We start from the raw sequence: 15,149 nt of genomic DNA, 5'->3' as shown, positions 1-15,149 counted from the left end.
TAATTATAAGCAGTAGGTTTTTTCATTGCGCCGGTTTAAAGAATAGACCGGATCCGGATTGCACAAATTTTTTAAACAAAAGTGATGCAAAAATGTCAAGTGGCTGAATAATGTCCCCGGATTGGGCAGCATGCCGTAATACACAACATCCGGATTCAACGAGTTTCAACATGTACATAATTTTCGCATTGAAATATGGCTTTGTGACACAATGGCGGTGTTTTTCTTTGAAGTTTACCATTTTGTATTAACAACACAGTACAAGGCTACTGGGGGCGGAGCTATTTGCTGTACTGTATTAGGTGATAAACTGTACTGTATTACCGAATAAACCATTCTGTATTAGCCAACTGTTCTGTATCTTAAATACAGAACGATCTAAAAATCAATGCAACAATCAGTACAACAGATTCAATTTTAATTTCAATTTTTAAGAAATCAATATGCAAATAATATTCAAAACTATTAAAATAAACATAGCAAGAAAGGGAGTAGAGGTCCTTCTTGGACATCTCAATAAAAATTCCCAAAGAGAATTAAGACATTTTTAACATTCAGGAACACATACACTTAATTCCACTGAGAGTTATTAAGGTCCGAACGAAAAGGAAAACTGACAGTTATTAAAAACTGAAGCAGTGTTGGACAATTCCTTTAAAATGTGTTGGTTTTCCGGGCAAAACCTTTTCGCGTCGTCTTCAGAATTATCCGAATTTACCTGAGATAAGGACCGTTTTCTGCACTCCTGCAATGATGAAGACGGTTCCAGCGACTCCTGGGTTGTTGACGGTTCCAGCGATTCCTCCGATGTTGATATAGGCGGACCCAAGATCTTGCAAATATTCTTTTTCATGTCAACGTTACTTCGCATGTATTTCCTCACTCCTTGTTGTGATCGGTGCCCTGTCACGGACATAATTTCGGCCTCCGGGACTCCACCTACGTAAAGCTGTGTTGCGCACGTCTTTTTGCCGCTGTGATTTGTATAATTCCCTTGTAGTCCCCCTTTTTTCGCAATAGACTTCATAAAAGTTTTTATTTTATTTATTCCCACAACCTGTGTGCCGTAGCGTATTGGCCTGTCGGGGGTTCCAGGTAGAGGACGTCGATAGAATGGCCCCTGGCCGTCTAGAGCATCAAGATAGATCCGGAAATACTCTGCTAAGCACCGATTACCTGCAAATTTTAAAACAATACATTGCTAAGATATATGTAATAATAATATGTGGCGTTGGAAGCAAACTGAAAGCAGGGATGGGGGGAGGCTAAAGTTATGAGAAATAATGACAGCAAAAAAAATCCAAAAAAGTGGGTGCTAAGCATCCCCTTGTCTCTCCCCCCCCCCCCCCCCCCCCCCCCGTTTTGACGCCTATGATGATTAGCCATTAAAATACAAGCTAGTGACACCCCGCCATAAATTGAATTAAATAAACGCTAATACATACCAGGCTCACTGTAATGCTTCAAATTCTTCGTCTGTACATTCATCTGCCCCAAACCGCCTTTGTAAGTTTTCGATGCTCTCCCATGAAACTGAATGAACTGTCCATGAACATCGTTTCCAATGGAGAATTGTTCGCACTGCAATTTGTGGTGTTCATCACACGCCCTTAAACCAAACAATTTACACGAATAAAAAAACAGTGTATGTTGTAACTGTTCGCTGTTCTCTTTACCAAAAACACCCTCTTGCCATAATTTCTCTTCGTCTTCCGGCCATATAGGATCAGCTTGGCGGATCTCACATCCCACTCCCCGATCAATGAGCGATTTCATTTTTGCGTCCAAAACGTTTCTCATTCCAATAAAAAATGTTTCTTTCTCGTCAAGAAAGTTTTTATCATATACACCTCTCTGTCTCAAATGCCTCAAAAGTCCACACAAAATAAGGTACAGTGATTTCGGGGGGTATTCTGATCCGTCTTTCTTTCGAGCCTCAACAATAAAACGTTCAAGCCAATGGTTCATGGTTGTAGCATCCATTAAGTGAAGTTCTATAACGCCCCCTTCCCTCTGCTCGCGCCATTTTTCAAACACATTCAAGGCCCATTTTGTATTATATTTTGTGTTTCGGTTTTCCTGACCTTCAATAAGATTTCTTAATTCGTCATCGTTTACGACTGGTCCAAATCTAGATGCAGTGTTTTCTTTCATTTCGCTTTTCTGAACGTCACAGTCCATTAAAGTCATAATATCCCCGCAATCAAAGTCCATTAAAAAGCTGTCTGCATCGCCCGCATTCGAATCGTCGCAAAAACTAAGATTTTGAAGTCCTTCAAACACGTGATGCTCTGTCTCTATACTTTCGCATACCTGCGATAAGGTAATATCGTCTACCTCGTCCGTTAGGAAATCAAGAGAGCTCATGTCCATCTTACCGTCCATCTTACCCTAGCTGTGGTCAAATCTAAACTGATACAAAGTCTCACCCGATCTGCGGAAATTGTGTAATAAACATCTAACTCAAATACACTTATTGACCCGGGAATGCACCCGTTTTTTCGATTTAGGAAGAAGAGAAATTTACATGACACTTCTGATCAGTTAGAAGTGCCAGTTGCTCATTTTGATTGAATCGTGTCACAAATCATTTAGAGAGACTCGACAGTTTCTCTATGTTTGATACAAATTTGGGGGTAGACTCGTGCTACGCACTCGTCCACCCCCAAATTTGTATCAAACATAGAGAACCTGTCTCGTTCTCTAAATAATACTAATTGACCGGGAAAACTACTGCAACGTGTATTATTACGCACATACATGTACTTAGCATAACCATCGTTTAAAAGCGTACACCTATTTTATTGAAACTCGGACCAAGCAGCTTTAGCATTAAAATTTACATGTGTAAGACACTTTATTTGTCATGTGCATGATCATGTGCATGATCATGTGCATTAAGTATTTTCAATACCTGCTTTTTCTCAAAAAAAAAATATTTCCAATTCCATTCACAACTGTTGTCATTCAAAATCACATGAATTAAACAAAATTTTAAACTTTTTGTCGATCTCAACTGTTATGTATCCAAGAAATCTATTGATTTTATCATGTGTTACGTAATTAGGTAATAACGTTTTTAGGGGTCAAACTTCATTCACAAATTACCATTTTTCCTTCATAAACATGAACAAGATCGAAAACAGATTTCCTACGGAGATTTATAATGAGGAATGTTTACATCTTTTCTCTATTCGGAAGTCTCTCAGACTATCTAGCACAATTTTTCAACGTTATCATCCGAGCTTTATAATGGCTGATGCAATGCAAAATCCCCGTCGACATTCTTTTTTAGCCGTGTATTGAAACCTGACAAGCTAGAGGGGGCGTTACAAAAGGGAAATCTTGGGGTTTTTTAATACTATCGAATGAACGTCGTCTGAATCAAGAGATATTTACAAATATCGAATAATTTAACAAAATGTGTGGCAAAAATATCTTGGGACAGACGTTTATATATCCTAACAATATAATGGTTTCTCATGCGTTACCTAACTAGGGATATAAGGGGCTTGAGGTAAAACAGTTTAATCTTTTCTATTTCAATTGGAAGAAATGCAAGTATTTAAACAAGCAATGAAAGAGAACTTATAAAAAGCATTATAGGAAAGCATTAGTACTTTACTCCTATTTCCATATTATGTTTTGTTGTCGAAAATTAAAGTCGATGACGTCATTTCACCTTCTACAAATCGGACGGAAGACCTCCTCGTTGCTCGCAACGAGATCGTGTCTAGTTAGGGTCTTCCGTTTTCAACGGAAGACCCTTTTGTTTTTCTACGGTTTCTTTTTTTAGGGTCTTCCGTTTCCAACGGAAGACCCTCTTGTTATTCTATTGTTTCTTTTTAGGGTCTTCCGTTTCCAACGGAAGACCCTCTTGTTATTCTATTGTTTCTTTTTATTAGGGTTTTCCGTTTTTCAACGGAAAACCCTTCTGTTATTCTACTGTTTCTTATTATTATTTTTTTTTTTTCCCGCAAATTTTGTGCACGAGATTTCTCGAACATTTTTTGTCTGATTGCTATGAAACTTTCAGGGTATGTAGATGATATTAATATCTCTAGACGTTTTTTTCAAATTTTTAAAATTCACTTCCGGTTATGAGTTATTGCCCTTTAATTGAAATTTGGGGGGTCGTTTGTCCAGAGTTGATCTCGGGAACTACAGATGATAGATGCATGAAATTTGGCGAAATTGTCGGTAACATTTTATAGTTTTGCTGGCATGAAAATTTTGGTAATTTCTTTGTTAGTTTTTGAGCTATTTGTCGCCAAAGTTTAAGATTTTTTCGGGGCTGAAATTTTGTTGCTTTTTGTATTATAACCTTGAAACTAAAAATTTTTTGTTAATACATATAGAACAAAAGTTGTTAAGAATAACGAGAGCTTTCATTTAAAATTAAGAAAAAAGGGCTGGCCCCTATAATTAGGGGTCAGCAGCTCATACACGTATTTTTCTGATAACAAAAATCGTTATCATTTAATGAAAAAAAATTAATTCAGTTATTGTTAATATATTAAATAATGTCATTTGGTATCAAATTAAACAAGTTCTGTGCTATATTTTTTTTCAAATTTCATAAAACAAATATGTGAGAATCGTACATGAACGAGTTAATATGTCTACATAGACACACAAGCGAACAAATGCCACATTAAGGACCAGGAATTTACTGCATTACGTTGTGTTGCGTCTTAGATTTATTGTTGTGATTCAATTTCATTTTTTTCATCTATATCATTTATGAATTCAATGAACACACATTATTTAAACGTTCTATGTGCAACTATTTGTCGGGGCGCCCCTGTTTGTAACCCCCGCGCGCGCGCCGAATGTAAACAGTAACGAACGGCATTGTAGAAAAGAGAGAGCCGTAATGCAGAAGAGAAGTTGTGTATTCTTTCGGTGTACACATGCATTTTCAAGTTACTGTGAAACATATGAACATGCACAGGGAACAATACTACATATTTGTATAAGGAGGGATATGTTCTCGTGTGAATCGTTTACGAGGAAATTCTGACAGCCACACTTCTGTCGACGATCAGCCGTTGAGTAAGCTACGAGTAATAAAGGAGAAAAGATGGACATTAAAGTGTGTAATTTATGTGGATGTTACCGAAGAAGGTGAGGCTTTTACTCCTTTTAAAGTTTCTTGTTAACTGGTTAAAATTTAGTATATAGTATAGATGTACATGTAAGTACGTGCACACTGTTAGATGTTTTTGTTATGGTGTGGGTGTTTGTTTACTAACGTGTAATTTTTACATGTTTCATGGATGTTTAGACTCGCTCGAGGTTCATGGGGGACTGGAAAGGGTAACTGAATTTATCTATTTAAAAAAATAACAGATTGTGAATTTTCAACTCAAAATTCAAAGCAGGGTCTAATTAGAAACATATCATATATTCTTGTGCAGAAGACTCCAAATGTAGTCATGAATACCCTGTAGACATAACTTCAAGTAAATAAAATTGTATACTTCAGACTTCAGAGTTAAAACATGACTTTAATATCTTTATGATGCCGATCATTGTATCATTAAAGAGGTTTAGCAGACCAACGGGTACCCGGTACATGTACTTGTACATGTAGGTTACAAGTTAGAACTATGCCTACCATTCTACCAGTTCACATAATTTTTCTTGTTTAGCAGTTATGATGTGTACTTAAATTGTCCTTGTTAATGTTTTAAATGTAATTTTTTATTCTCTTTTTTTAATCTGACTACTGGCAGTACTGGCGTGCGATCAGTTCTCGCCGAGGACCATTTCTCGCTGGTGCACTGTTACATCATATTTTCGTGTATAATTTTATGTGTTGATAAAATGACGTAACAATGCACTGGTGAGAAATGGTACTCGGCGAGAACTGATCGCACGCCAATATTGATTAATTACAGACAAAAACTGAAGGTTGCGAGTGTTATTTTTTATTGAACAACATTGTTTAAAATAATTCTTTATATATGTGACGATCAGACCGGTTTGAATACCAGTGCCAGATAGCTCAGTTGGTAGAGCACCTGACTAGAGATTCAGGGGGCCCAGGTTCAAATCCCGGTTTGGTCCTTCATTATTTCTCCCATCCTGTTACAATATTGGTGTTGTGACCAACCCCTGGAACTAACAGGTTAACTCGATCCTGCCAGGGATGATCTTCGAGGTTGAAGATCATTTAAGGGGGAGGAATGTGACGGTCAGACTGGTTTGAATACCGGTGCCAGATACATGTAGCTCAGTTGGTAGAGCACTTGACTAGAGATTCAGAGGGCCAGGTTCGAATCCCACTTTGTTCCGTCGTTATTTCTCCCATCTTTTACATATACATGTATATCAGATATATATGACAGATGATTAAGGTCATCACATGTTTTGCAAGATGCAATAAGTGTTAAAAACCTTTACTTTACAACAGAATACATTTAAGTGAATATTTATGTTTCTTGTTATTATTTGGTGTGGTTTTCTTGACAGCTAGTGTCGCATAAACAATTTACCCGCTCCTAAAACACAAACTTTCTTTTTGTGGATTCAGCTTACCGCTGATTGGCTGCTGTTGCAGCAGACAAATAAGATATGCACGCACAAAACACAATGAACTTATCAGAGAATGAGTTGAGTTTATTTAAACTGTTGGAATTTGGGTATTTTTTTTTAAAAATGTTTACTTGTGACAAAACATATATGTGGTACATACAGCTGTAGCTTTATGAAGAAAATTTTGGTTAGACTATATATACCTATCGTGCAAGTAAATGATATTTACAAAAAACTTGCAATTTATGGCGCACGAAATATACGCTAGTTTTATAAAGATTGACATACATGTAATGTACCACATTCTTTGAAAAATAATCTATTAAAAATTCTTCATTAAGTTTACTCTTACATGTTTTATGCGTATTACACGTAGTATTGTTTTTAAAACATGTAATTTATAAGAAAATAAACAAAAACCCTCGCTAAATTTATTTGCAAAAAAAAAAACACAGTAGAATTGATAAAAAATGGTATACCAGAAGCTAATACCAGTACATGTACTTTGACGCTGTTCGGTGGGTAATATTCGTTTGTAATTTACGAATTGAAATATTGACTGTTGCACTACAAGTACGGTAATAAACTCTCTCTCTCTCTCTCAATCTCTCTTTCTCAATTTGATAAGTGTTTATACCTATGAAAATTTTTTAATATTATATTATGACTTGATATGCAAATTTTTGATCTTGTACTGCCTAAATGTTATGTCATGTATTGGGATATGTCATACTTATTACACTGCATGGTCAGTGTATTTTTTACAGAAATACTATGCATATGTTAATGTAAACACAGCTATTACTAGAACATGTATGTAAACACAGCTAATTATTTTTTTTATTTATTTCAGCTCAAAACAGACTCTTGTTACCACATGGCTTTTACCGGTACCTGTTGATTCTTGTGGGTCAGCTCCTGAGATTAACCTGTCACCTCTATCCACATGCATATTCCTTGTGTTCTACAGACTATTTACCGGTAATTCAAATTAAATCCGATAATGCATGAACAATAATGGAACTTGAAGAAAGCATCATGCCATGTTGTGGTTTGTGTTTGATAAGAAATTATGAAAACAAAATTAAGGCTGTTTAAAGAAATTCATAATTGCTGTGAAAATTTGTTTTTCAATAAAAGTATACAATTATGTTTCCTTTATTTTTTATTTCATAAAGATATTTAGATGTGTTTACATAATTGAACCCCCCCCCTATTTAATTGTCTGCATTAAGATTACATGTAGGATATGTAAATGTACATTTGACTTTGAAATAACATCTGCTATGATAATTATTTTTGAAATGAACAAGAAACAACCTATTTCTACCTTTCTAAGGTATATATGCATAAAAAAGTAGAAAAACATGTCAAATTTGAACATTTTTCATTGAAATCAACTCTGTCTCCAGCTACCTGGGTGTGTTTGAATTTAATTCTAATTTAAGGCAGATGTCTAACTTGTAGGTTGTAACTTACTGTTTTAGCATGGTTAGAAGAAGACTAGAAATCAGAATAGATTAGATATTCACTAAATATGATTGTTAGCTTACTTTTTTCATGAAAACAAGAAATCACAAGCAGGACAGCTGTCTATTTGTTAATTAAAATGGTACAAATCATACAATAAACAAATAAAGATCAAATTTTAGAATCATTGATGATTGTTTTCAAATATGTGTGAGAAATGACTCAAGGAAATTGCCACACTTTTCATAAAATTAGGTAAAACATTTCAAACCATGACTTTTTATGAAAATCAAAAGATTGGGGGGTGGGGGGTATACATGTAAGGGTATTTCTAAGTGATGTGAAGCTTTTATCATGATTATATCATGTAGGCATATGTTGTATTGAATAAGGTTTCTTTTAAAGGTGGTTGAACAAAAGTTGACCTCTAAAAGGTCAGGTAAAGATGTTTTACTATGGAGAACCCTGTAAATCTGTGTTTACTAAAGGAAATTGGAAATGGTGGGTTCACTTAAATGGCCATATTTTTATTAAACCTCAATGGAATTGGCAATATGTGGTATTCTTTTTCTCAGAATTGCATTAGCTTTCTTATTCTAAGACAAACCGTCTTTTCATTAAAATGTTAGTGTACTAAGTTAAAGATACAAGGAACAGTTTCGGATAAAGTACCGTCAATATTTTTGTAAAATTGAGAGTGACTGTACTTTAAGGTTTATCATTGTTGCGTAGATTCATGAAATGAATTTTAATGATTATCAATAGTTAGAGGGATGTCTCTTGTTGGAATTGGTAAGCAATATTAAGGCCCCTAATTTTAAGTACATGAGAAGCAGAAATAAATTGTGAAACTTGCGGCTATGACAGATATGTTGACTTTACAGTGAAATTGAAGGTTACAAACGGGAGGTTATATAACATGAAATATAGGTGGACGGGATATTATATGCCTATTTAGTATTAACTGGGTATGAGGACAATAGCAAGTTTATTGTCTTCCAAGACAGCAACTATTTAATGAGGCAAAGCCAAGGGAAATAGTTGCTGTGGAATGGGACAATAAACTTGCTATTGTCCGAATAGTCAGTTAATTGGTATTTCATTATACAGAAAACTTTATTTGTCAGGGATGCAGAATTTCTTGATGATAAACAAAGTAGAGTTAAATCAAACTTTGTATTTAATGCGGCGATCTTATTAGGTCAGAGGTGTTCCGAGTTAAAGGTGATATGGGACACTTCCATGTTGTGACGTATTGTTTATCGAAAAAAACAATAAAATAAAGTGTAATTATATAAGTATACATGTAGTTTCTTTTCAAAAATGGTCACCTAACTACATGTACTTAGCATAGTGGGTTAGAGGGTTTACTAGGAACCTGTTAGTCATGAGTTCGAATCCCGCTGGGGTTTTTACAATTTTTACCTTTTCAAATATTTTTAAAAGCTATTTTTTGGTTAAATATTGTAAAATTTGAAAATTCTAAACCGGTGAAAAGTTTTCAATTATATAGTACTTTTATCCACATTAATATCGACAGATGTCCCATACCACCTTAAAAAGGAGGGAAATCAAATTCTGCTGATGAATGGTTTTGATGACTATTCACCATGGGCAGATAGCATGGATACTATTTTAAATTAGATAAAAAGGCATGTTTATGCGCGCGCCTTCTAGTGATCAATTTGTCCGTCTGTCCATCCGAGATGGCTTGACAGGAGCATAGCTTCTCTCCCCTTGGCCCAATCTGGCTCATACCTCATCCACAGGGTTCCTTTGGTTGAAGGATGTGCAGTGACCTTGAACCATGTTTTTAGGTATAAGGTTAAGGTCATAGCAGAATTATATATATAAAATCCTTGTCTGGGGCATATCTTTTTTCCCTTTGGTCCAATCTGGCTAATACTCACAGAGTGTCTCTATGGTTACACGATGTGCAGTGAACTTGCATGAAATTTCTAGGTAAAGGGTGAAGATCATATCGGATCATGTAAAAATCCTTTTTTGAGAGCATATATAATTTCTACTAACCCCTATTTGGCTCAGACTTCACATAAGCAGAGCTTTTGAGTAAAGGGTGAAAGGGTGTGTAGTGACCTTGAACCTATTTTCAGTGAAAAGAAACTGTGAAGGTCATACCAGAATTATGTTTTTAAAAATCCTTGTCCGGAGTATATCTTCTCTCCCTTTGCTCCATTCAGCCTCATACTTCACCCACATGATGCCTTTGTTCAAAATATATGCAATGACCTCGAATGATATTTGTAGATGAAGAGTCAAGGTTATATCAGATCACACAAAAATCCATATTTTAAGAGCATAGATATACTCTCCTTTTAGCCCCTATTTGGCTAATATTTTACCTTTACAGAGTTTATTGGTTAATGGCGTGCAGTGACCTTGAACCAAGTCTTTCAATGTGAAGGTCATAGCAGATCTTTTTAAAATTAGTTTTAAATAGTAGATTATTTTCCAAATATGCTTAATCTTGGTCAGATTGAACAAAAATGCATGTATGTTAGGGGGAATGAAATTGAATTAAAAGTTCTATGCCAGCTGGAAAAATTTCAAGTTATAGGTCAAGGTCAAAGCAGAATTCTCTGAAATAACATAAGCGGGGCCCTTTGAAATGTTCACCATTTCAATGTTGTCTGGGTCATAGTAATTTTACATAGAAAATATTCACAGAAGTACAGTAAAGTAAACTTTACATCGATAAGTTTCTGACAATTAATGACGCAACGAGCACACAGTACGAAAGGTCAACCTTTTGAAAAGCAGTGAAGAGGAAAAGTTGCTCAGAATTATGTTTTAAACAAAACTGATTTTTTACATAAATTTTAATTTTGCATTCTGGGTTAAGAAAAAAGATGTTAGTTCAAGGTAAAGTAAACTTGTACCTAAAATGAAGTCAAATTTGTTAAGTCGTACTTAAACACATTGTTTTTTTTGTTAAGTCGTTCTTGAAATGGTTAAGGGTTTTTGGTAAAGTCGTACTTAAAAACATTCGGATCATGTTAAGTTGTACCAAGAATCATTCGATTTTTTTTTATCATTTTGTACTTAGGTTTCTTTGTTTCTAGATTAAGAACTCTGCTTCTTAGACGTACTTCTAGCGTTGCTTTCGACATTAGCGGAAAACCCACTCGTTGCTTTGCAACGAGCTTTGCTCTAGTTAGGGTCTTCCGTTTTCAACGGAAGACCCTTTTGTTTTTCTACGGTTTCTTTTTTTTAGGGTCTTCCGTTTTTGAACGGAAGACCCTCTTGTTATTCTATTGTTTCTTTTTATTATTATTTTTTTTCTTTTTCTTTATTTTTCTGACTTTTTTAAAGCTTAATATCTCAAAAAGTTTTCAACGGATTTACATGAAACTTTCAGGGATGATGTAGCATTATTGTGCCTCAAAGATGTTAAATTTTTATTAACAACGTCACATCCGTTTTTACGTTACGTCAATTTTTAAATTTTAAAAAAGTGATTTTGTCCAGGGCGTTTTTCAAAAACGCTTTAAGATAAAGACTGGGAATTTTCAGTGTTGAAGCATTGATCGTTTTTATTTGGACATAAGGTTGGAATTTAGTTTCCGTCACTTCCGGTCCAAACCGGAAGCGTTTTAAAATTTTTGAATTTTCGAATTTTTCGTTTTAATTTCAAATGTTTACGAGGTTTGTTGAGCTGGTCATGCTGAATACGAAACTGAAATCCGTTTGAAAATCGGACGATGCATTACAGAGATATCGGGGTTTAAAAATTGATTTTTCCGGAAATTTTGATTCCGCGTCCTTGGTTTAAAAAATAGCATAATGTTCAAAGTAAAATTAACTCGTACCAAAAATAATTGCTAAGTCGTACTTGAATACATTCGGATTTTTTTTGTTAAGTCGTTCTTGAAATCGGAAAGGTTTTTGTTAAGTCGTACTAAAAATCATTCGGATTTTGGTAATTCGTACCAGGAATGATTCGATATTTTTCATCTTTTTATTTAAGTTTCTCTTGTTATTGGTTTTAGAGGTCTGCTTCCAACAGGAACTTCCAGCTTTACTTTCGACATTAACGGAAGACCCACTCGTTGCTTTGCAACGAGCTTTGCTCTAGTTATTATTCTTTTTCTTTTCTTCTGACTCCTTTTTTGCTTCATAACTCAAAAGGTTTTAAACCGATTTTGATGAAATTTTCAGAGATTTTTGCAAGTTGGCGTCCCTCAAAAATGTTAAAGTTTTAAAGAGAACGTCACCTCCGTTATGACGTAACGTCATTTTTAAAAATTTCAAAAAGTCATTTTGTCCCGGACTTTTCTCAAAAACGCTTTAAGATAGAGGCTTGAAATTTTCAATGGTTATGATTTGGTCGATTTACCTCTGTAATAAGGCCGGAAATGAAAATCTGTCACTTCCGGTCGAAACCGGAAATGAAACAAAATTTTCGAAAAAATGAATTTTCTGATCAAATCAAAAACGAATATGTGTTTTGTAGAGCTTATTAAGCTGAATCTAACACTGAAAGCCGTATTAAAATCGGACGATGCTTTACAGAGATATCGGGGTTTAAAAATTGATTTTTCCGGAAATTTTGATTCCGCGTCCTTGGTTTAAAAAATAGCGTAATGTTCAAAGTAAAATTAACTCGTACCAAAAATAATTGTTAAGTCGTACAGTAACACATTCGGATTTTTTTTGTTAAGTCGTTCTTGAAATCGGAAAGGGTTTTTTTAAGTCGTACTTAAAATCATTCGTATTTCGTTAAGTCGTACCAGGAATAATTCGATTTTTTCATCTTTATATTTTAGTTACTCTTGTTATCGGTTTTAGAGCTCTGCTTCTTACAGGAACTTCTAACTTTACTTCCAACATTAACGGAAGACCCACTCGTTGCTTTGCAACGAGCTTTGCTCTAGTTATTATTAGGGTTTTCCGTTTTTCAACGGAAAACCCTTCTGTTATTCTACTGTTTCTTATTATTTTTTTTTTTTCCCCGCAAATTTTGTGCACGAGATTTCTCGAACATTTTTTGTCTGATTGCTATGAAACTTTCAGGGTATGTAGATGATATTAATATCTCTAGACTTTTTTTCAAATTTTTAAAATTCACTTCCGGTTATGAGTTATTGCCCTTTAATTGAAAATTGGGGGGTCTTTTGTCCAGAGTTGATCTCGGGAACTACAGATGATAGATGCATGAAATTTGGCGAAATTGTCGGTAACATTTTATAGTTTTGCTGGCATGAAAATTTTGGTAATTTCTTTGTTAGTTTTTGAGCTATTTGTCGCCAAAGTTTAAGATTTTTTCGGGGCTGAAATTTTGTTGCTTTTTGTATTATACCCTTTAAACTAAAAATATTTTGTTAATACATATAGAACAAAAGTTGTTTAGAATAACGTGAGCTTTCATTTAAAATTAAGAAAAAAGGGCTGGCCCCTATAATTAGGGGTCAGCAGCTCATACACGTATTTTTCTGATAGCAAAAATCGTTATCATTTTATGAAAAAAAATTAATTCAGTTATTGTGAATATATTAAATAATGTCATTTGGTATCAAATTAAACAAGTTCTGTGCTATATTTTTTTTCAAATTTCATAAATCAAATATGCGAGAATCGTACATGAACGAGTTAATATGTCTACATAGACACACAAGCGAACAAATGCCACATTAAGGCCCAGGCATTTACTGCATTACGTTGTGTTGCGTCTTAGATAAATTGTTGTGATTCAATTTCATTTTTTTCATCTATATCATTTATGAATTCAATGAACACACATTATTTAAACGTTCTATGTGCAACTATTTGTCGGGGCGCCCCTGTTTGTAACCCCCGCGCGCGCGCCGAATGTAAACAGTAACGATCGGCATTGTAGAAAAGAGAGAGCCGTAATGCAGAAGAGAAGTTGTGTATTCTTTCGGTGTACACATGCATTTTCAATTTGCTGTGAAACATATGAACATGCACAGGGAACAATACTACATATTTGTTTAAGGAGGATATTTTTGAATCGTTTACGAGGAAATTCTGACAGCCACACTTCTGTCGACGATCAGCCGTTGATAAGCTACGAGTAATAAAGGAGAAAAGATGGACATTAAAGTGTGTGATTTATGTGGATGTTACTGAAGAAGGTGAGGCTTTTACTCCTTTTAAAGTTTCTTGTTAACTGGTTAAAATTTAGTATATAGTATAGATGTACATGTAAGTACGTGCACACTGTTAGATGTTTTTGTTATGGTGTGGGTGTTTGTTTACTTACGTGTAATTTTTACATGTTTCATGGATGTTTAGACTCGCTCGAGGTTCATGGGGGACTGGAAAGGGTAACTGAATTTATCTATTTAAAAAAATAACAGATTGTGAATTTTCAACTCAAAATTCAAAGCAGGGTCTAATTAGAAACATATCATATATTCTTGTGCAGAAGACTCCAAATGTAGTCATGAATACCCTGTAGACATAACTTCAAGTAAATAAAATTGTATACTTCAGACTTCAGAGTTAAAACATGACTTTAATATCTTTATGATGCCGATCATTGTATCATTAAAGAGGTTTAGCAGACCAACGGGTACCCGGTACATGTACTTGTACATGTAGGTTACAAGTTAGAACTATGCCTACCATTCTACCAGTTCACACAATTTTTCTTGTTTAGCAGTTATGATGTGTACTTAAATTGTCCTTGTTAATGTTTTAAATGTAATTTTTTATTCTCTTTTTTTAATCTGACTACTGGCAGTACTGGCGTGCGAGCAGTTCTCGCCGAGGACCATTTCTCGCTGGTGCACTGTTACATCATATTTTCGTATATAATTTTATGTGTTGATAAAATGACGTAACAATGCACTGGTGAGAAATGGTACTCGGCGAGAACTGATCGCACGCCAATATTGATTAATTACAGACAAAAACTGAAGGTTGCAAGTGTTATTTTTTATTGAACAACATTGTTTAAAATAATTCTTTATATATGTGACGATCAGACCGGTTTGAATACCAGTGCCAGATAGCTCAGTTGGAAGAGCACCTGACTAGAGATTCAGGGGGCCCAGGTTCAAATCCCGGTTTGGTCCTTCATTATTTCTCCCATCCTGTTACAATATTGGTGTTGTGACCAACCCCTGGAACTAACAGGTTAACTCGATCCTGCC

General features: G+C 34.9%; 1 protein-coding gene across 1 annotated transcript; it reads right to left on the bottom strand.

Moving 5' to 3' along the window:
• Positions 1 to 243: 243 nt before the first annotated feature.
• On the bottom strand, positions 244 to 2,715 carry LOC128190119 (uncharacterized). Its single transcript, XM_052862030.1, has 2 exons — positions 1,446 to 2,715; positions 244 to 1,176 (listed from the first exon to the last, which is right to left on the bottom strand). Exons 1-2 carry the CDS (start codon positions 2,383 to 2,385, stop codon positions 590 to 592), a joined length of 1,527 nt encoding a protein of 508 aa, XP_052717990.1. The 5' UTR covers positions 2,386 to 2,715; the 3' UTR covers positions 244 to 589.
• Positions 2,716 to 15,149: the final 12,434 nt, after the last annotated feature.

The sequence above is a fragment of the Crassostrea angulata genome, chromosome 6 (genome assembly GCF_025612915.1).
Source record: "Crassostrea angulata isolate pt1a10 chromosome 6, ASM2561291v2, whole genome shotgun sequence".
NCBI classification, from domain to species: Eukaryota; Metazoa; Mollusca; class Bivalvia; order Ostreida; family Ostreidae; genus Magallana; species Magallana angulata.
Note: the sequence above shows the minus strand (reverse complement) of the source record. Positions and strands in the feature narration are given on the sequence as shown.

What these genes read in the sequence shown, in the direction of transcription:
- LOC128190119 (XM_052862030.1), bottom strand. Translation starts at nt 2,385, where the DNA reads ATGGACGGTAAGATGGACATGAGCTCTCTTGATTTCCTAACGGACGAG. An exon ending in GAAGCATTACAGTGAGCCTG is followed by an intron (nt 1,177 to 1,445) that starts GTATGTATTAGC and finishes TAAAATTTGCAG; the next exon opens with GTAATCGGTGCTTAGCAGAG.